Source organism: Trichinella spiralis (assembly GCF_000181795.1).
Source record: "Trichinella spiralis strain ISS 195 chromosome Unknown Scfld6, whole genome shotgun sequence".
Lineage (NCBI taxonomy): Eukaryota > Metazoa > Nematoda > Enoplea > Trichinellida > Trichinellidae > Trichinella > Trichinella spiralis.
The window spans coordinates 2,100,069-2,122,587 of record NW_003526945.1 but is presented as its reverse complement, the minus strand read 5'-3'; the positions used below and the strand labels follow the sequence as shown (position 1 = coordinate 2,122,587).

The 22,519-nt window shown below is 32.5% G+C and overlaps 5 protein-coding genes across 5 annotated transcripts; 2 read left to right on the top strand and 3 right to left on the bottom strand.

Annotated features, from left to right (window-relative positions):
• The first annotated feature begins 710 nt into the window (after window positions 1–710).
• Window positions 711–2,549, top strand: Tsp_08148 (conserved hypothetical protein). The gene is made up of 4 exons (XM_003373507.1): window positions 711–854; window positions 1,737–2,027; window positions 2,220–2,351; window positions 2,475–2,549. The coding sequence occupies exons 1-4, from the start codon at window positions 711–713 to the stop codon at window positions 2,547–2,549; spliced, it is 642 nt and encodes a 213-aa protein (XP_003373555.1).
• An 869-nt stretch (window positions 2,550–3,418) lies between these two features.
• On the top strand, window positions 3,419–8,872 carry Tsp_08147 (putative delta-1-pyrroline-5-carboxylate synthetase). The gene is made up of 14 exons (XM_003373506.1): window positions 3,419–3,652; window positions 4,832–4,966; window positions 5,020–5,127; window positions 5,268–5,405; window positions 5,461–5,667; window positions 5,847–6,009; window positions 6,087–6,523; window positions 6,587–6,734; window positions 6,844–6,902; window positions 6,975–7,077; window positions 7,240–7,449; window positions 7,631–7,726; window positions 7,783–7,918; window positions 8,701–8,872. The coding sequence occupies exons 1-14, from the start codon at window positions 3,419–3,421 to the stop codon at window positions 8,870–8,872; spliced, it is 2,346 nt and encodes a 781-aa protein (XP_003373554.1).
• A 1,791-nt stretch (window positions 8,873–10,663) lies between these two features.
• Window positions 10,664–11,275, bottom strand: Tsp_08146 (conserved hypothetical protein). The gene is made up of 2 exons (XM_003373505.1): window positions 10,977–11,275; window positions 10,664–10,916 (listed from the first exon to the last, which is right to left on the bottom strand). The coding sequence occupies exons 1-2, from the start codon at window positions 11,273–11,275 to the stop codon at window positions 10,664–10,666; spliced, it is 552 nt and encodes a 183-aa protein (XP_003373553.1).
• A 2,521-nt stretch (window positions 11,276–13,796) lies between these two features.
• Tsp_08145 (DNA replication factor Dna2 family protein) lies at window positions 13,797–21,191 on the bottom strand. The gene is given in 28 exon segments (XM_003373504.1): window positions 13,797–14,018; window positions 14,409–14,516; window positions 14,580–14,774; window positions 14,834–15,110; window positions 15,205–15,297; window positions 15,381–15,577; window positions 15,740–15,871; window positions 15,884–15,922; window positions 15,937–16,052; window positions 16,189–16,237; window positions 16,298–16,430; window positions 16,670–16,801; window positions 16,856–16,942; window positions 16,999–17,181; window positions 17,275–17,425; window positions 17,544–17,664; window positions 17,743–17,869; window positions 17,921–18,094; window positions 18,150–18,235; window positions 18,300–18,387; window positions 18,467–18,706; window positions 18,741–18,787; window positions 18,849–18,907; window positions 19,665–19,702; window positions 19,807–19,899; window positions 20,467–20,557; window positions 20,753–20,811; window positions 21,121–21,191. 28 exon segments carry the CDS (start codon window positions 21,189–21,191, stop codon window positions 13,797–13,799), a joined length of 3,408 nt encoding a protein of 1,135 aa, XP_003373552.1.
• Window positions 21,192–21,727: 536 nt separating this feature from the next.
• Window positions 21,728–22,238, bottom strand: Tsp_08144 (30S ribosomal protein S17). Its single transcript, XM_003373503.1, has 2 exons — window positions 22,134–22,238; window positions 21,728–21,997 (listed from the first exon to the last, which is right to left on the bottom strand). The coding sequence occupies exons 1-2, from the start codon at window positions 22,236–22,238 to the stop codon at window positions 21,728–21,730; spliced, it is 375 nt and encodes a 124-aa protein (XP_003373551.1).
• Between the last annotated feature and the right edge of the window lie 281 nt (window positions 22,239–22,519).

Genomic DNA, 22,519 nt, shown 5'->3' with positions numbered 1-22,519 from the left:
AGCGCGAATAGAGAAATTTTCTCGTGGGAAATTTTGAACAGCAGAACGAGCGTTTCCAAATTCAGCTGCCGTGAAACAACATTCGGCCAGGATGTGTTTTCAGTGACAGCAAAAATGGGAAACGCCCGTCAAAACCAGCTCCAACCTGGACACTTCTGACATCTACAATAATTTCTGCGTCAGCTTGACACTCCCGCTTCAATATTCCGCTTCTACTTTCTCGTCGTACTGCCCCGAAACAGCTCGATCAAGCGCTTTCATGCTCGCTTTTTCGCACTTCAAAAAATCTGCATAATCCTCCATTATCCTGCCACCACCCCTTCCTGATACTGTTTAGTCTGTACTCTGCAGACGTGTCAAAGCAAGACAATAACCAAATTTGCTCAGCTAATCAACGCAGAGCCTTAACTAAACAATTTTCCAATCAGCTAATTTTGTTCACGTTTGCATCGACTGTATATTTTTCTGTTGCATCTATTGTGCTGCTGATGTTGTTGTTGTACTGTTCAATTTTCAAAATTTCAACTTTGAATATATATTTGATTTCATCTACTTGAGAAAACGTTCCAAATTTATAAATAATACAAATGATCGCAATTTAATTTCTCAACAAGCCCAAATGTCGCGATTATTTGAAAAGAAAAACGTAACTTTCATTTGTAAATTTATTATTATTATTATTGTTTAATTTTGATTTCATATTTCACCAGATGAGTGGAAATGCGGAAAATTCGGAAACGAAATCGCAGAGAAAATTTCCCCAGAATTTCAAATATTCTCTCAAACGTTTGTCCAACAAAATTGACAAGCGATGGTTGACCAGCGTTGGATGTGCAATGTTGACGGTTCAATTGGTGAGTTGTTGGATTTTGTGTCAAATCAAATTATGAAATATTAAATTTCATATTATTAAAATTCATTTTAATATCCATGAAGCTAGCGTATTATTTATTCTTTTTTTTAATAAAAATATATTTACATTTGTTCAAGTACTAAATGAAAAAAAGACACTTCATGTACTGAAATGTAAACTGTGATTCTTAAAGTGACAAAAAGATGCTTAGTCGTTTTTTTGCATTTGATTCGCAAGTACTTTCGATGATGTTTGTTTTTCTTTTGATCTAAATAACTAGAAATTCAAACGAATGCAAGTTCATTCAAAAAAATAAATATATAAATATAACAGTTGATCGATTGAATAAGTGAATAATTTTCAATATATTCCATCAATAAATTGAATTTTTCATTTTATTTAAATTGATAATACTATTTCAAATTGAATAATTTACTATCCTACGTCAGCCCTGTTTTTTGCATCTTTTGAGCTCAACGAATTATTTCTCTCGCCACATCATTTCCATTCTCTGTTCGTTTCTCTTTTATTTCTGACACATTCAAATCAAAAGTCGACATCATCGAACGTCACTTGTTTATTATTATTATTTTTTCCCCGTCATTTTGTAATAATTGTTTTCTTTCAATACAGTACTCTTATCTGAACAATCGTTTTTTGATCAACTGTTTGCAATATTCAAAGCAGCATAATATGATGAATTGCGCTAATTTCCATTTGACAAAAACGCAAATTGTAACAACAACAATAATAATAGTAATAAAATTTGACATCTTTGATGGATTATTTATGGAAAATGAAAATATCAAACAATAATGATGAAAAGAAGTTCAATAAATTGAAATACACAATTAGCTGTTCTTAATTTTGTTCTTTTTCATAGGTGATCGCTTTGATACTGGTAGCATCGTTGATAATTCCCCATTGTTATAATGTTGCCCAAAAAGTGAAGACTGTTGACTTGAACTATGATGAGGATGATGGATTTGATGACGACGATATCGATGCTTTATTTGTGAATAAAGTATGCAATTGGCCGTTGACGTGCCCCGAATTTTCGGGACAAATATTCGCCGCCACTGCCGTTGTCGCATCGATGATTGGAAATATTCTGTTAGCATTCGTTCTCATATTGCGAATTGATCGATATTTTCAAATTTCACCTGATCGACTAGTAAGCCAAAACTTTATTTCATTTCAAATTATCGTTTCTGTGCGCTGAACAAGAACAAAGAGGAGGAGGAGGAGGAGGAGAATGAGCATCAATTTATTCCATGTTACCTTTTTTGCATACTTCGAACAACAAGTTTGCTAATTAATTTTATAGGCAGAAGAAAACTTTTTTTTTCTTTTTCATTCAATTTAGACAATAATTTACCATGGAATAGCCGGATTAGCTTATTTGATCAGTGGGACCATTATGAGTTGGTACGCTTACGATGAAAAACATTTTCACAATGCCGAAGACCGATTTTATACGCAATGGATTATTGCTACAGTAAGAACATGCTCCCTTACAGAAATTGATGTTTGAAAAAAAATAATGTGCAATATGTGAAATTAAAAAAAACAAATTGTTTTTTATTCCAAATGTTTGAATTATATTTTTGTTTTAATTTAGGTTTGTTCTTTTGCTAATTTTTGCCTTTGTACAAGCGAATTTGTTCGTCAAAGTGTGCTGTTGACCAGAGCTTGAATTTCCCAGCATATTTGTACATTATTTATTTTCTGCAAAATTTGAACAGAAATTCTACTGAAGAAAAAGAATGCAATGAAATGGTAAAACGAGCACCAATTAAAAATCTAAAAACTGCTTTCCACGCCAGCCGCTAACTTGCTACGAAGCTCTGTTGGCGTTCTATTTCCACTTGACGCACAAGCTTGATTGTGCGTGCTTGTTTGTTATACGGAACAAAAAGAAGCAGGAAATTATTATGTGCCTTTTCGTTTTATTCATAGTTGAAATTAAAATTTAAAAATCGATAATATTGATAAGATGAAAATGATTGTTCTTTGAAAACAAAATTACAAGCACATATATATATATATATACTTTTTTTCATGTTGACGATCAGTTCACGTTGAACCAAAATGTAATAAGCAAATAATTGGGTAAAATATTAGCTCAGAGCAGCAGTGTTGTTTGTCCAACTATTTCAAACGTACAGTATGTATATATATATGTGCTGTGGTTGAAAGTTGTGTACATTGGTGGTAGAATTGTTGTAAAATTGCACCATTCAATTGCTGCAACGCTTCTGCAAATTATTCAATTATTATTATTAAAAATGAAGTGTTGTCTTCACAAGTTGTTTATTTTCTCGTAGAAAAGCTGATTTAATATACGGAATTGATTTTGATCGGAAAAATAATAGAAAAGAATCAGTCAGGCATATTCGTCATTCGACGCCGTCGTAGTGATATCTTCTGTTTTAAGAGAAAAATTGGGTCGAATGCAAGTTCAATGATCCATCGTATGTTGCTTTGAGTTTGAGCACGAAAAACAAGTTTCAATTAACCAACACGCTTTTGTATGGGGAAAAAGTTTCAAAATCGACGTTGAAAATGTCAACACGAATGATGTGCAATTTCATGGGATTTTTCAAAATTGTTCCCACAATTGCGCGAAGACAATATTTCAACGATGCTAATTTCACAGCTAAAGCACCGAAATTCAAAAGCATCATATTCCATCGAGGTGATATCGATAAAGCCAAACGAGTGGTCATCAAACTTGGAAGCGCCATAGTGGCTCGTGACAATGAAGATGGTCTTGCGTTGGGAAGGCTTGCCTCGATTGTAGAACAGGCAACTATTATTCTCTTTTTATTTTATTATTCAACATTTATACCCACTGTTTATCCTTTCTGATAATAGAAAAAATATTAAAATTAATATTCATTTAAACCGGTAAAACTGTGTGCAAGTTGTTCTGTATCGCTTAAGCCACTTTGCTTTTCATTCATAATCCAGAAACAATTTCAGTATATATATATATTTTTTTTAAATCAAATATCATGCAATGAACACTGGGAAATATGTTTTATATTTGCTCAAACTAAATCAGTGTTACATAAGCGTTACATTAAACATTTGGTTGCTTTCATTTGTGACAAAATTCCGGTGCCACTTTACATTCAACAAAGCACAATTGAATTGTAGATGCTTTCACAACTGTCCAGTTTTATAATCTTATCAAAAAGTGAACAATTTTCAAATATTTTATTTTAATATTAGTTGAATTCAAAAAACAAACAAAAATCTTTGCTACACTTTGTATTATTTTCACAATTTTATTTTCACGTTTATTTCGTCAATTTTATTTTATTTTCTTCAAATGAGAATTGTTAAAAAATGTTTGTCTTTTAACTGAAATGAAAAGTAGTGTTAATATGAATCTTATTTATTTGTTTATTTAATATTTAAATTTCATAATTTAATACAATATTTACACCTACAGGAATTTACTTGATTTGCAAGGTCAATTATGTTCAATCTATCAGCATTTTAAAATCAAGTAACCTATTGAATTAATCAAAATAGTTGATTTAACTGAGTTCAATATTTACAATATAAATTTTCAATTCCATTTAAGTACCAATCCATTAATGCTGAATAATGATTATTGGACTGCTTGTAAATGAACTTTTTTTACATTTTATTCATAACAATGTTATAAACTGAATTATTAAGAATATTTGTAAAATGTTTGTCGTAGAAATTGATCATTAAATTTGCATCACTGAGTGGTAATTAAAACAAATACAGTACGCAGTCGTCTCAACGGAGATTATTTTGACTGGATGAAATGCAAATGCAAAACCAGTTTTACCTTATTTTTACGTTGTTCAAAGTGGTGCGTCTGTGCATTAGATGAGAAAATTTTTTTCACCAAACAACAGATAATTAGCTCAAATTGTGTTCTTATTATCAGTTTCCATTTCTAATTATTATGTTTTATAAATAGATCATTTTCAGGCTTCAGAGTTGCAGCTTTCTGGTCGTCAAGTTTTGATCGTCACCAGCGGAGCAGTAGCATTCGGTCGACAAAAAATGCGACACGAACGATTGTTGTCCATGTCACTGAGGCAGACTTTATCGCCAAATTCTTTTGTATAATATTAAAATATTTAATATTTTTTGTTTGTGTAAAATTATCACTTCAGGGAACTGAAACCACTATTGACAAACGAGTATGCGCTGCCAGTGGAATGCTCGGATTGATGACAGTTTATGAGCAACTTTTTTCACAATACGGAATCAGTACTGCTCAGGTTTGTTTCAATTATTGTTGTGCAAATATAAAATATGAAATAATTTTTGATTTTTGATTCAAAAGAAAAATTGAAATAAATATGATCAAGTTATTCAACTTTTGAATAAATGAAGTTTGAATTGACCATTCTTACTGTAGGTTCTTTTGACAAAGCCTGATATTGAGAGTGATGAACGACGTCGGGTGCTTGTCAGCACCATTGAATCATTGTTGAGCTTGAAAGTTGTTCCAATATTGAATGGCAACGATGCCGTAGCGCCGGAACAAAAAGATGGAGTAAAGAGGTTTTTTATTGAATAAATCATATTTATTAATTTTCTGTATTGTGCAGCTCGGCGACAATGATACCCTGGCGTCGAAAATAAGCGCAGCAATAGCGGCCGATCTTCTCATCACACTTTCCAACGTCGACGGATTGTACACTTGTCCTCCTGGCCAAGAAGGCTCCCGTCTGCTGACTCATTTTTCACCTTCCAGTAAGAGCAGTTTGATATTCGGCGATGGATCAAAACTTGGTACCGGTGGAATGCAATCGAAGGTATTAATTTTTTTTTTCTCCTTATTTTCATTTATTTTTACATCAATTACTCCATGTGTGAGTTGTTCTTAAAATGCGATATTTCAAATCACAAATAATATCTGTTGTTGGATTTTGTGAAAAAAATTGCATAATATTACAGATGAAAATTAACTTGTCAAATATTTTCATTTGTACAGATTTCATGGGCAGAATGGGCGCTTGATCATGGCGTTGTGTCAGTAATTTGCAATGGTAAGAGTGAAAATGTGATTCGAAATGTGATGAATGGTCGCAAAATTGGAACTTTGATCACAGCAGTAGAGCCGGAAGAAATTCCCGTCGAAGAACAAGCTGTCAAAGGTGATTGATTGCACAAAATCAATTCGATTTATTGTTTATTGTTGTTTAATTGATCAAATGCAAATTTTTCAATATAGCTAGAGAGGCTTTGCAACTGTTGAGCACACTTTCAAACGATGTTCGATCAGAAATTGTAATAAAGTTGGCAGAACTTTTGAAAGAAAGAGAAAAGGATATAATTGCTGCCAATGGTGTTGACATCGACGATGCCACAAAAGCAGGTGGTGGTGGTGCATTTTGTTGTTATTTTCAAATTGTTCGTTTAAATTCAAAAATGTTCAATTATTTCCACTCAGGTTTGGAAAATGTCAAAATAGCCAGGCTGAAACTGACCAGAGATAAATTGCACAGCTTATACGAGGGTCTGTTGCAAATTTCCAATTCAGCCAAAACCACGTTGGGAAAATCGTTGAGAAGAATAAAAGTTGCCGAAGATTTGCATCTTGAACAAGTTACCATACCTATTGGTCTGCTGCTTGTGATTTTTGAATCAAGACCCGACTGTCTTCCTCAGGTATGATTGATTTGTGAAATTTGAATATTGGATTTGTATTATTTAATTGTAATTGTTGTTCAGATTTCTTCGTTGGCCATAGCGTCGGGAAATGCGCTGCTTTTAAAAGGTGGACATGAAGCTTTGAACAGCAACTCGTGTTTATTGGAAATTGTACAAGAAGCTCTGACGAGTGTTTCACCTCGCCTGAAAGATGCAGTAACAATGGCAAGTATTTCAAGCGTTAAAAATAGAGACAACTGATGCAGAAACATTAAAAAAAATTTTCACTTTTACTATGTACTTTATGCATTAGGTAAACAAAAGAGAAGATATTGAAGATTTATTGCAATTAAATCAGTATATTGATCTTGTGATTCCAAGAGGATCGTCAGCTTTGGTTAAAAAAGTACGCATTTAATCGATCTTTCATGATGTACAGAAGTAAGTTTTCTTTGTTTTTATGATTCAGATACAACAACAAAGTCATAGTATTCCGGTGTTAGGCCACTCTGAAGGCATTTGTCATGTTTATTTGGACAAGGATTGTGATCATGAAAAAGCAATAAAAATAGGTAATATTATAATAATTTGAATAATGTGGTTTTTCATTTACTTTGCACTTTGGTGTATATTAATCGACTGTGTAGTGAAATTGATTTCTGTTTTTCTTCTTTTTTTTGAACGGGGGGAGGTTCAACAATTCAAAGAATTCAATTAAAAATTTATCATTGCAGTGATCAACAGTAAATGCGATTATCCTGCCGCTTGCAATGCCGCTGAAACTATACTTGTTCATCGATCACTTTTGAAAAATGGCCAATTTTTTGACAAACTTTGCCAACAGCTTACTGAACACGGTGTGACAATTTTTTCCGGACCTAAGTTAGCTGAAAGCATGCAATTTTCTCCACCACTCGCCAAATCGATGAAGCACGAATATGGAAGTTTGCAATGCACGTTGGAAGTGGTCGAAGATGTTGAAGGCGCCGAAAAGCATATTTTGAAATTTGGAAGCTCACACACTGATTGCATTGTCACTGAAAATTGTATTTCAAATCATCCATTACTGTTTTTATTTCTGTAACATTAATTCATATAATCGAATCTTTTCAAAATCATTTTCAGCTGAAACTGCCGAACATTTTGTTCAGCATGTGGACAGTGCCTGCGTTTTTGTAAATGCCAGTACCAGATTTGCCGACGGATATCGTTTTGGATTAGGTACAAACAATATGATCAATATTCTGTTGAGAAACGTGCTGTTTTCCTTTTTTTAGGTGCTGAAGTTGGCATAAGCACCGGAAGGATTCATGCCAGAGGACCAGTTGGAATCGATGGCCTGCTGACAACGAAATGGATCCTCAGAGGTAATGGTCACACCTTGGATGATTTTGCCACCGGTGGTCGTTACACGTACATTCATCAATTGTTATCCTGAAAAATTATTTTCGAATTTACAATAATTAATATGTTTAAAGTTCCTGTAACACACACACACACACACACACACACACACACACACACACACACACACACACACACACACACATCTATATATATATGTGTGTGCGTATGTATAGGAATTATAAACAAAATCATCCGGACAATTTGGAATTCGATTAAGGAAATTTGATTTAACATTTACGCAAATATTCAAATGAAAATAAATACTTGATACTGAATGCAATTTATAAAAAATTCTTCAAAGATGCAGATTTATATTTAAAGAATAAAATTTTCAAATTTTGTTCCATGTAAGGTAGTTACAGTATGCTGTTTAAAGTATAAATTGAGCATCAATCCAAAAAATAAATTAAAGCATTAAATTATTTCTTTCCAACAACTAATTAATGTAAACAAAATAAATTTATTAAATTACACCAAGTTTCAATTTTTGAATTATTTGAATTTTTGGATGTTACAGTAATACAAAGTGTTACACTTTTGTGATGAATTTATCGTAAAAACTACATGCATCTTTATTAATCAAATGTATATTAATACTTTATTGTTTCATTTTACGTAACAAATCATAAATTATGAAAAATAAATTTATCTGTTAAAGCGCACTTATGTTCATTGTACTTGATTGTAAAGTCACTAAACGAAAGTTATTGTTACAAGTTTGAATTCTTCTAAACAGAAAAGATAAACAGAATTTATTTTCATAAATTCTGAGAAGTAAATAATTTCAGTTATTCCAGAATACATAACATGATGATTTCATGCAGTGTAAACTGTTTTCGAATCGAGATCAGAGATATTATTGATATGATGGACCCGGGGTTGAGAAGCGGTTATCACCAACAGCAAGTCGAACATCGGGGACCCGGGGAAGGCGTAAAATCACTGGTTGTTGAGCAGTAGGCACAACATTGGTTACAACTACTGGCACTCGGTGCTGACTAGTCGATGCCATGGCAGCAGGATTCACACTTATCTAAATATAAAGATTAAACAAAACGTCTTAAATATCACATTAAAGTGCGAAATTTATTTCAAATTTAATAAGATTAAACAAGCCATTTAAAACTGTCAAAAATTATATATATATAAACCATATGTATAAAGAATTTTACTTGTCGAACTGTAAGCCCGTGAGTTTCATGAGTTGTAGGCTGAACCTGAATCGCATATTCTGGAACTGAAACAACATGATTGTTGTCTGCAGGAGTATTAGAAACCACTCTCATGCTCATCATTGAATTTTGTCTGTTATGCTGGGTTAAACTTATATGACGACTCAATCCGTTCGTAGTTTTGTATGTTTTACCACATTCACAAACGTAAAACGTGGTGTGAACGCTAAAATTATTCAGTTTATTTTTGATAAAGATTGATAAAGCACAATAAATATAATAAATTATCAAACATACATGTGATTATCCGCATTTCCTTCTGTGTAGGGAACATCATTATAAACTTGACGTCTATTTACTTGTGGAATTTGAACGCGAGATACTAAAAGTCAAAAACATTAGCAACTAAATAACATTTAAAACGGATAATAACTCATTTGAGTTGGTGGCTGTAAGGGTACTCTATCCCGCATGCTGTTGCCAGTCTTGTCTTCTGGAATCATACGATTAAGAATCACACGGTCTATAGGCTGAGGATACAGCAATATCGATGGATAGCATCTGGAAAGCATATAACAATTATTTTTATAGCTTTGAATAAATTTTCATTCTACAAACACAAAAGTAAAAAAAATACAAAAGTATATAATTAAAATCCAAAAATTTAGAAAATTAAATATATAGTCTAAACAAATTATATAAAATGAAAAACCTACGTTAAATAACGAACTAAAAGCGTTAGGCAAATTAGGAAAAAACTTTCATCACAAACATAATGAAAGTTACAAAGTACCTGCTTAAACGACTAGGATTACATATTGCCATTTTTGGAGCGGGCAATACAGGAGCAAGAAAATCTAAAAAAGATTTCCAATAAGCTACGAATAAAAGGAAATACAATGAAACATACCAACATGGCATTGCTCGACATGTTTCAAAAGGTCAGCAGCAGTTGCAAACTTGGCTCCACAGTTGATGTAAGTACAGACATTGCAAAACATGGGTGAATGGCCCCATGAACGCAACATCCTTGCGATTAACTTTGTTTTTGGTTATTTTTAATCTTTGAGAGATACAGTATTTATAACGTAATACAGGTTCAGATTACTGTACATTTAGCTTTTAATAAAAATAAGTCAAATATTGCATGCGAATAAGAAAATATTTATTGATTGAATTTAATTTAATACTACTTATGTAATAAAATATTCTTTTTTTACATTTTTCAAACATATTTCATATTTGATCATGGACCAGATTTTGTCTACATGGTAAGATTATCTTGACATATTAATAGTGCAAATTCAGCATCTGTTATTGACTGCTACGCCAAAATGAAATATTTTTATAACCTGTCAGGAAGTGCTTTACGTAAAATTTTAATCTAGCCATGTTTGCAGACAGATATTCACAAGCAACTTTTTTTTTAATTTTACAAAATCTTCTACGCATTTTGCTCCCATCAAGTATTCTAAATTTATTCACAAAATATGCCATTATTATAAACTTATTCAATAAATAAAAATGTTGCAACAACTTTGAACATATTTAATGATTAAAATATTTTTTCGATTCAACGTCATGTTAAATCACGTCGTTGCTGTTTAGCCATTGCAATAAGAATATCGCTAGCTGATGGCGGAAAATTCTTCAGTGGTCCTCCATCTTCAAGAGGAAATGTTTTAATGTTGTTGCACGACGGTGCATTTAGAAAAGGATTCCAATATCCCTGGATGGATGGGCAAAGTGTTCGCTGATTTTCATTGAAGTGGACAATCGGGAAACCGGAACGAGAGCGTAAGTAGTTAACCCATTGCTTCACTTCTAACCTACTACACAAATAAAATATACTGTTCACAACTTTAGCAAAAAAATTCATACTGTTTACGCACGTGAATTTACTAGCTCGTACGCTTGCAAACCGTCCATTCAAATATTCACCAACGATGACTGGAGCTTTGAAACGCTTCGGCTCGAGGTAAACAACAACGCTTGGATTAGACTGAGCGAAATCAATTAAATCATTTTTAATGAACTGGCGAACACCAGCACTGGAATCGCTGATTTTACAAAAGAACAAATTAAGACGCTGCAATGGCAAAACAAATCGACCAACACCATTTTCTAATATTGTCTCAGGAATTCCCTGAAGTCTCCAAGCCATCATTCTGCAGTGTCGAAATCTTCCCATGTTGTGAATCTAAACGCGATGAATTTATTAAAATGTTCTCTTGTTTTCAATACTCATTTAATTCTTTGGAAAATGGTGTTGGAAAGCAATAATAAGCAATTAATCAGTACACTGTGTTGAAATGGAAGCGTAATTTCAAAACTGTAATACCAAAAATGACAATACAATTTGAATAACAATAAATGTAAAGTAAAAAACAACAGCAAACCCATAAACAGATTTGCTTTTAAGGTCAGTTGAAAAAATTTTTTCAATATAACGCATTTAAACCAAACGCAAATAGTATTATTTATTAAAAATTTTACTTTGACTTCATATTTAAAAGTGAATATACTAAGCACTACAAAAAAATTCCATTAATCTGAATTTGATTTGGATACTGTAGTTGTTGTAAATATTAAAATTTACATTACTTTCAACGCTATAAATTTTGCGTTTAGAATGCTTCCACAATGGTTATTGTGAAGAGTAAATTCTGAGATAACTTTTGCAAAATTAAAATACATGCAGGTTTACAGTATGTGTATAACCTGCATGTAAATCTTCCCCAAAGAACATCATTAAATATAAAAAGAAAGATTTAATAAAATCACTTATTAATTCAGTATGTTAATGCATAATAAATAATAAATTTCTGAATTTAAAAGGAAATGATTGAAAGAGTTACGATTACGTGCAATGACATATTTAAACGTAAGTATGATGTAATTTCAATTAAAAATTGACAAAAATAATTATAAAATTTAAAAAATACACAAAATTATATTTTAGATTAAATTTGATGAGTGTATAAGTAAATATCTTTACTTGAAATTTCAAATTTTACTTTACATGCTTTTCTTTTAATATACTATAATATGTAGGTCATTTAGTTGACAACAAATTGTTGTATCTAAGTTTAGTTTTCTGTTATTGCCACATTGACAGTTGTTTTTTTTAGCTATATAGTGTATTCCGGTTCATGTTAATGGGAGTGTCGCGTAAATGTGCAGGAATGGGTCGATAAAGAATTTTTGCGTCCTGGAAGATGAACTTCACTTTTGTAAATGCTCTGTACATCATTTGAAATTATGCTTCTGTGCTAGTTATCATTGTTGTTTTTCTACAAAATGAAAAATCGCAGATTCCTTGATGATAGCATTGAATTTTATGATCACGACGAAATTTTCAACTTGGGCAAGTGAATCGAAGTCAGAGAGTGCAGATCATGGACTGCGCTTACACAAATCGCCTGATTTTCCACTTTGAATTATTATATTTTTAATATTATTTTAATAATGATTTGGGAAAAAATTGTTCGTACTCAAAGTACATTCTTATTAAGCAGAGCTTGATGTTCACGTTTGGCCCCGCTTGAGACAGTTCATGCCGTTGTGGCGATTTTTCATTGGTCACTGACTATTGGACATTCATGCCGTTGTCTGAATGTTTAATAATATTTAATCTAAGGACTGATAAGCGAGCGCAATCAGTCGGGGCGGAATGCGTAAGGAAATGACATGAATGTCCGTTGAGATAACGCTGTCAACGGTCAATTAGAAAACGCGTGAAAATTGTGTCCGTCGTGGACCATCCATCCCATTTTTTGAATATCCAATATGATGTAGCAATGTTGTGAAGCCATTCCATTTTATAAGTATTCAAGCATCAATTTGAATACATTATTTGTTTATTAATAGATTCGAAGTTTTGCTTTGTGAAAGATGGTTCGTCGTTTTCCTTGCATTTCGGATCCGTCGAGTGAAGATGGGTTCTCTTCGTCATCGCTCATTGACGAATCTAATGATGATGATGAAACGATGGAAATGTATAATGCCAATTCAGTGCGGAATGTCAGTACAAATGAAACCAACAGGTCTGGGTCTTCTCTGCCATTGGCCCGTAGAAAGAAAAAGCCAACAAAGCGTCGCCGGCGTTTAAAGAATGTTTTCCCTAAAAGTGAGATTCATTTTGTTTTTATCGAAATTCATTTTTTTAATAAAATTGCACAAATTATGCTGTTTTCTTTTTTTTACTTTGATTATTTTTACTTTAATGTTATTAACGATTCAGTTTTAATTGTTGCATTGATTTTCCCATTCTATATGCATAAATACATTTTTTTAGATATTGTTGCTATGGAAATAAAGAAATTGCAGCAAAGTACAGAGCTGTTGATCCCCAAAGCACCGTTTTTGCGTTTGGTAAATGAAATGCTTTTTTTATTTTGAAAATTATCATACTTTAGCCCGTTTTCTTTTAGCTGAAGGATGTGTTGTATAATGTAAGTCCAGTAGCCGATCATGTTCAACGACTTGCTGTTGCTGCGTTGCACGAGGTATTTTTTCAAGTAAAGATATTTACTTACGCATTCAGCAAATTTAATGTAAAATATCATTTTATGTATTTTTAAATTTTACACAGTAACTTAGCTTTACACAGAGATATATAAAAAAGTGGATGTATATTCTGTTTTTTAAACTTCATCCTAATACTGATATGTTTGTATTTCAGTATTAAGTTGTTCCTCATACGATGATATTTATGAAATTTGATCAATCTTTTTAACAAGTGTAAAATTGTTTTCAGGCACTGGAAGCGTTTCTGGTTCATCTGATGGAAGACTCGTACTTGTTGACTTTGCATGCGGGACGAGTGACACTGATGTTGCCTGACATGAGATTGGCGTTGGCTCTGCGAAATCGTTCCCATTATGGTACAGGAATTTTATAAATTTACATGTACAGTGATGGAACGATTGTTGCTAAAGTAATTGATTTGGGGTTTTATCTTTTTATTTGAAATGGTTGAGGTTATTGTTTTATTTTGCATTTGCAGAGCTGGAATTTTTATGATTGATGATGACATTAAAATTTATTAAATTTAAAATAGAATTTAATGAATTTATCGAATATTTTTTTATGTACCTTAATATATACGCTGAGAATTTTTCAGAGATGAACATTCTTTGATCATCGCCCAATTACTCTACTGAAGCTTTATTTTAATGTTATCTACTAGCAGCAGAAACCGATCAATAAAACAAAAAATATTCGCAGAAAATTCGATTGTAACCATGAAAGGAACAATGATTTCACAACATAACTGGGAAAATCTGCGTTTCTGACAGTATATTATGTAAGTTTTCAAAAACAGGGTTATCTGCTTTTAGATCGTTATAATGACCTACTAGGATGAGCTTTTTCCGAGCCCGAGTGAGGGCAACGTTGACGCGTCGAGCATTTTTCAAAAGATGGCATGTCTAAAGAAAAAAATTTTTTCCATATCATATATTTATTATCATCGCACATTATGCCAATCTTACCGTATTCAGTTTTCGCTTCAGTTCTTTTGTCCAAACGAAAGATACAATAATTACATCTTTATCCTTGCCTTGGTACTGATCCACAGTGTTCACTTCAATTCCATTCGAACCCGAAGATTTCAAAGATCGTCGTATACATTCCACCTGCGTTTTGAAAATGGACATAACACCAATTTCATCATCGTCTAATCCACTCTGAAAAAATGGAAATATTCAATAAAATTGCAGTATTCAAAAATGGACACGTTTATCACCTTTGAAAAAGTCTGGCAAAGTTTCACAACGAGATCCACTTCAAGTTTGTTCTCCACATGCGCAATGCCCTGACGTGTAGCAGAGTTGTCTTTACAATTGCTAGTGTCCAAAAATACGACCGCGTGCTCTGGTAACGAGCTCAGGCATCTACGCACCCATGGTTCTTCTGCTACGTCATCGTCAACCGTCACATTCAGGAATGCATTCGCAACTTCGTCATTTGCAGCAACAAGTTCTCCATTGTAAAACATTTGGTTGCTCAATTTACAAATTTCCCTGAATTGTGCATTATTTAAAAATTTCAGTTTGAATAGTTTCAAATCGCAAAAGCGACTAGTTGCACTAACTAACTGTACATGTTCAAACCTACCGATTCATTCGATATTGCCGTTTCAAAGTTACCACAGCGTCTGGATATTTCTGTTCCAGCTTTGAAAACAAACTAATATCCATTCCCTGTTTTCTGAACCATCAGTGGAAGAATAAAGAAAAACAATTATGAATAAAATTATAATGAACATCAGTGTATACAATGGAAAAAATTACCGAGCACGTTCTGATTGAACCAATGGTTTCAGTTGGAGTGGATCTCCGACAAGGACAAACTTTTCCGCAGCCAACAGTGGTCCAATACTCATCGCTTCTGTAGCCAAAGTTGCTTCATCAATTATGCATAAATTAAATGTTCTTTTTCTCAACAATGGATGCATAGTAGCAGTAGTACAAGTACAGCCGACCAACAGCTACATGAAAATATGGAATGGAAATTATTTTTATTCACAATATTTATTTACTGAATTCGTTGAATCAATTTCAACGAATATTTCCTGAATGGTTGTTTAGAAGATGGAAAATCACAGGTGAAAATGAAATTTTCAAATTTCACTGAAAAGCGCTATACGTACAGTTGAGCTGAGAATTTCCGCAACCTCATCCAGTCGAGGTTCTTTGTTCGCAAAAATTGCTTCCAGTGTAAATTGTCGTATATCGGGATGGACAATGAACGACGGACCGAGTCGTAAAATATCAGTAATGTGCTAAAGAATAACCAATTTTAAAATTGCAATTGGTTTTGTTGTTGGATAATTCTGAATAAGTATACGGTTTTCAATTTAAGGAGAATGTGGTCGACCGCAGAATTGGTGTATGCGCAGACGAGAACGGAGTTGCCATTTGAAATAAAAGTCCGTATCAAAGCTATTACAGCTGAAGATTTTCCTGAAATCATAAAGTTTATATACTTTGCATCCCCTTGCATACCAAGCAGCAAGAGAATGTACGTATCATTAATTCTTTTTTTTTAATTTGTATTCACTGAATTTTAAAATCAAGAAAACAATTGTATATACAATACCAGATCCAGGGAAACCTTTGATAAGAACATAATCGTCAGCCAACATTGTCTAAATGGGAAACTAATTTCAATATTATAATATGGGAAATGATAGTTGATCAAAAATGACTTTGACAATGGCGGATTTCTGTTCCGCATTCAACCCCTTGCAAAACAATTTCATTTTCTGCACTATTTCCGAGCATAAGCTTATTCTAAAATGTGGCTCGTCCAAATCGATGATCAACTGACGCTTTCTATTTCTGAAAATTTGCATACACAAGCAAATAATATAAAAAAGGGAGAAAATTGTTTACGCTATTGTGTTGCTGGCCATCAATCTGTAAACAGTAGTGATGGTGGAGTCAAAAAAGGGTTTCGTTTTCACTCTTCTCACAAGAAAATCACAAGAATGCATGAATTCGCAACATCTGACATCATCAAATGAAACGGATGTTTGTTTGTTTGTTTGTTTGTTGATGAAAAAATAAACAAAAATTACCGGGAAAATTGCACATCGATCTGTTGAAGCTCAACGGTGATTATTGTGGCGAAAATCGGCAAAGTACGTTCTCCAATTCCGTTCAGCAACACTTGATCATAAGGACTGAACATTTGAATTAAGTTCACATTCCTAAAAATGACAATTAAGCATTTCTTTTCATACAAAACAACCAATATCAAATACGATAAAGGTGCAAGGGTCAAGACGCGCGAGTTTTCTTTAAATTGTTGAACTGACATTGCTATACCACATTCTTCAGTACTGTGTTCTCTGGAAAAACAAAATGTTCGAAAAATTCAAATAACAAACATTCTCCAATTGCATACTCTTCTTCATCGTAGTCGATATTGGAATTCCTCCTGCCACGCATACGCTCTTCAGTCCCTTCCATCCGGAGCCATGTCGTCCAACGGTTAACATACTGTACATGTTCTTTGTTCAAGTGCCACAACTCCGCCTCAAGCATCGCATCCCAGGGTGAATCTCTAATAAACGCCTCATCGCAGATTCTAAAAAGCACCATTTCACAAAATCATCTCTCACACAGTGCTGCTATTGCATTTGCCTTATTAATAAATAATTAAATCACAAAATTATCTTACTTCTGCCGCAAGCAACAGTTCAACATCTGTGGACACTGCCGACAAATTTTCATATTCTTAATCGGACCTGGTAATAATAAGTCGCATGCTTCTGGATCATCGAAAAATCGATGCAAATAATAAGTAACTTCATTTCTCATCCGAAGTAAGCCTAGCAATTGAAAAAGGGAAATTATTATTAACTTGTCGTGCATTGTATTCATTCATTAATTCTACAATTGCCAACTTGGCACGATAAATATACATTATAGAAAAGAACACCATTTTACCGTTGAGTTCATTCATTTTCGTATCCACCGCTTTCAATTCATCTCCACCACAATAATAAAGCAACCCACGTTCGCAGCTTTCGTGATTGTTGCTAGAAAGCAACAAGCAGTATAACATCACCTAAACAGACAAATTGAAAAAATAACAATACAAATAATATGTAAATTTTGTAGTATACTAAAAATAACAATAACCAACCTGAGCAATATGATCACCGTACTGCGAAACTTTACCAGTTTTCAATTCAAATGGCATCAGAGTTGATTTCTGATCAGCGTCAACTTTCACTCCCATTGTCATATCTATACTTCCACGAAAACCGAATCTGCAAAAAAAGAATTTATTCTTAATTCATGTAAATTTTTCAAACAACTACTTTTCGCTGATCATTTCTTCTTCGACGGCTAGCACGCGGTCTATAACAGTGGACGGCACGACGCCGGGAAGTGGATTGCGATTGGACAGAAAATTCTGAACAAATTTAGCAATAGCTTTTACAAAAGATTGCAGTTCAGAATTTAGAGCGACCGGATCAATGTCATAATAATATCTGCAATTTTTCATTTCTCAGTAGTTGATTTCTCAATTTTTCAACAGTCACATACTGATTTTGGACAAATTCAACGTTTTTGCTTATTTCCAATATCATCTTGCGCAACGTGTCCTCATCACTGATCGACTCTTTCACCGCCTAAATTTAAATTCAATTCAATTGAAAAAGAAACAAATTAGAATGTATTAAAAAAAACACTTACTCTTTGAAACATTTTATGGGCGATAATTCCAACTTGAGTTTTCAACCCAGGTTTGTCGAAACCTTTGAAGATTTCCATTAAAACGCTTCTAGAGGTAGGTAATGAATGATATTAATTATATTGAATTGAAATTTCAAAAAAAAAGAAGCAAATCAATCAAAATTTACTTTCTCGTGCAAAAGTGGCCATTGGATATTCGGTTCACCCCCACAACTGAACTGGGATTCAGAATCACCGCGCCACTTTTGTTCGAAATGTGAAACTCATCCATCTCTGACGAATTCTTTGGTAAAAACGCTCGAACTTTGTCGCCCTCTTTGAACATACCGTCCGACCAGTATTCTTCAAGCCACACCCGTTTAGCAGTACCACCAGAATCGACACATCGCAACAATGTCGAATTTTCCCTAAAAATTAAGTTTAAACCACACCATAATCAACAGATCAATTTCTGTGCTTCGAATGTTCCACGTGCTTTCGCTCCACTTCTTCAACAAGTAAATCACTGGTAAAATAACTCGACTCTTGGAGCAAATTGAAAGGCGTCACGGTGTTGAAGTTGTCATCCATTCCTGAAATCAATTCTTCGAAAGAATCGTCGAAAACTCCTAAAATTAAAACAACAGACATTAAATCACACTTGAAAACAAACACAATCAATTGATTTGTGAGTTTTTAAATACATTTCAAAAATTATCAAAAACAACCACTACAAATTCAGCGCTGTTGGGGTACAAAACGAGCCGATGAAAACAACACATACTGTAAACATTGCCTGAATTCCCTTCAATGACCTTAGTATGATAAAATTAAACACAATTAATTTTTATACAATAAAATTGTTTACTTTTTAAAAAAACATGAAAAAATTGATTTTTTTAAAAAAATATTAAACAAATAACTGAAAAATTAACATGACCAATGAGAAGGTAGCATTGGGATCAGATTGAACGTATAAATAAAAATAGCCGTAATGGACAAACAGAAGAACAAATATTTAATAAAATTGACTTGAAGCACCATTTTAGCAAAAAAAGATGAAGACAACACAAAAATCTGAGTATTTGATGACAGTTCAAAATTGAAAATTATCGATAACCTATGTCAGCTAATATATTAACATTATTACATATATAATTACATATTAACAAAACGGACAACATCGCACGGATTATTCATTTCGTGCCGTGAAGAAAGCTATTACGCATGAAAACCAATTGATCGCACGATAAAGTTATGAAAAATAAATACCACAGAAAGGGAATATTTAAAACTTCTGTGAAAAGACAAATTCAATAAAAAGTACACACTGAATTGTTTGTTAAAATAAAAATTTGAAATTGATCAACCCAAACTTCATGCTACCTGCATTACCAACACGAATGGTACAAAGGGGTGGCGGCCTTATAGTTAACAAATTACAAATTATTTATTAGGAGTTTATTTCAAATTGAAAAACGTCACAACTAGAAACAGACAGCCCTCTCTCTGTATTATATTAAAAAACCGTCCAACAATAAATAAAATTAAAGCCATACCTTGTGGATTCTGCATCGTAGAAGCAAAGAAATCGAGAAACAATGAACTTCTTTTCACGTAGCTTTAAAATAAGAAATTGCTTTAAAACTACCGTAATAACAATTTACCGCTTAAAAAAGAAGCTTGAACATCATTAACTAATTTTTTTAAAACTTATCCTACTTGTAATTTTTAAAATTGAAACTAAAAATTACGATATAATATAATTTCTATTTTATACTGCATGTATATGTATATATATATATATATATGCGTGTGTGTGTGTCTGTGAATTAATAGACTTAGGTGACTTTTACTATTAAAAATATTTCTTAAAATTCAAAAATAAAATAATTTCTTAAATTTAAATAAATAATCCAATGCCACTAATAACATTTGATTCAATACACCGTTTGCTGTTTCATAAATAAAACTAAACATTGTTATTTGAAACTTACTTTTCTTTAAAATTGCATACTTGATCAAGTTAAAGGTTCAAAATTGTTTTATTGGAAGTCAAAAAAAATGAAATTTTCGATTAAATGTCATTCACACGCACAATCCTAAATCATACAAACGTATGATAAAAAAATTTTTAACCCAATAAACCATCGTATTCACTGCGTATTCGTGCTTTACTATGCTTTACTGCGAATCACTTTTCGTTTCCGTGGTATATCGTCTTTCATAAACATCTTTAAGGCCGGGATTGGTGCTATCAATAAGACTAGTTAAATATCCTTTAATATCAAAATTAAAAGTATAAAATTATTGTATAAATTTTTAGACTATGAAAAAATACACTACAAAAACAACATTTTAAAGAAATGGGAAAGGCTAAAGTACAAAATTAAAAGTATAAAAGCAAAAGGTACAATAAAACATATTCACAGTATAAATTTTGTTCTTAAAATAATCAAAAAAAGGTGGCTTACTTGTGATAGGTTGTGCTGCTTGGTCACTCAAAGTTTCAAACAATCGTTCTAGGCTTTTTCTTTAAGTGAACAAGCCAAATTTCTACTGGACATACTAACCAAGAGAGGGACACCGTGAAAAAATTAATATTGTTCATATCTCAAATAAATCAACAATGTATACATCTACAGATAGCAATAAAAATTCATATCAGCATATACTTCTTTCCGATTGACTCTTCAAAATCCCTATAATGTGTTTTCAAATTCGGTGCATCAATATTAGTTAAATTAAATAGCCGCCCACAAAATAAAACTTTCGTTTATTGTCAAACATTTGATAAATAAATAATTTTTTTAATTGTAAATATATTCTTTCCTTTTATTACTTAGACTGATCCTTTCCTGGAGTTACTGTAGAGCGTAATTTTGCTATTTCGTTAAAAACCGCTTTTGCCATCATTTGCGGCTCCCTTTTATTAAGATCATTATCTTTGACCGACTGTGAAGCAGAATAAGTCAACTCATGCCAAGTGTTCAAAATTCTCTTTGCTCAAACATTGCTGATTTCCTCGTTTTTAAAAGATGAAAATTTTTTTTCCAAAATTGCTCGACGTCGAACCTTAAATTTATGCTTTTTCTCGTTTGTCTGTTTTCTTTTTTGCCATTTGCTGATTTCTTACAAAATTTGGCTCCAAATGAAGCCTGCATATGGAAACTGACTGTGGAAATAATACTGGCACCGATCGTTTCGTCATATCCAACTGATGTAATGGAAATGATCGCCGATGCATTCAACTTGTCATGCAGTGGAAGTTCAGGAATCAACTGTAAGCTATTTTTCATATTACATTTGTAAATAGAAAAATCTAATTCCTTTATAATAACAAATTCAATAAATTCAATAATTTTATTTTTTTTAAATATGAGTAATTTTGAAAAAGAACTATTATTTACCGAATCGAATTTATGGAAATTTTATTACGATATGTACAGTTATCGAAAAAATAGTTTTCCACGGTTCATAAGTTTAAGGTAAGCTCTTCGAACGACATGTATAGGGTGAAATAAGATTTCCAACTGTTGAGTGTTCCTTACTGACGATGGGATGGGTTTTTGACGTAGGGAAAGGGCTGATTTTCCACCAAATGAAATCTGACGTTCGTGGTTTCTAGTTTCGTTTAGAGGAATTTTCTTGTTAATATTACAACGATTCTTTTCAACTTTCTGGCCAATAATCAACTGGTGAAAGAATATTCTTTTCCACTGAAAAGATTTAAACTGATTAATTGATTCCATGCGTAGGTTTCAAGTCAAAACGAAGCTTTTTCAGACGTTCTAATGCGAGCAAATTTCTTTCATCTTTCTTTCACTTAGCCTTTCTTTTCTTTTCTTCATCAACCTCTTCACCAACTTTCTCCTCCTCAACGTGAATAATTTTCAAATTGCTGTCTGTTGAGGTGTCACTTGAGCTCTTGGCACAGTTAATATAAATTTTTTTTGGCATTTTTATCAATTAACACTTCTGCCATATTAAAAATACAGAATATTAAGTAAATAAATTTTAATTTTATTTTTGTACAAATTACTGTAATTATTATAATAACGAACAAAAGTACAAACATATTCTTTTCGACGAAAAATACCACATATTTGAGATATAATTTGAAATAAACATTTATTTCAAGAATAGTTTTAAAACTTAATAATTTACAAAATAACATAGTGTTATTTATAACACTTTAAATTTACAAAAACATCACTATTTGAAATTCTTACTGGGCTGGG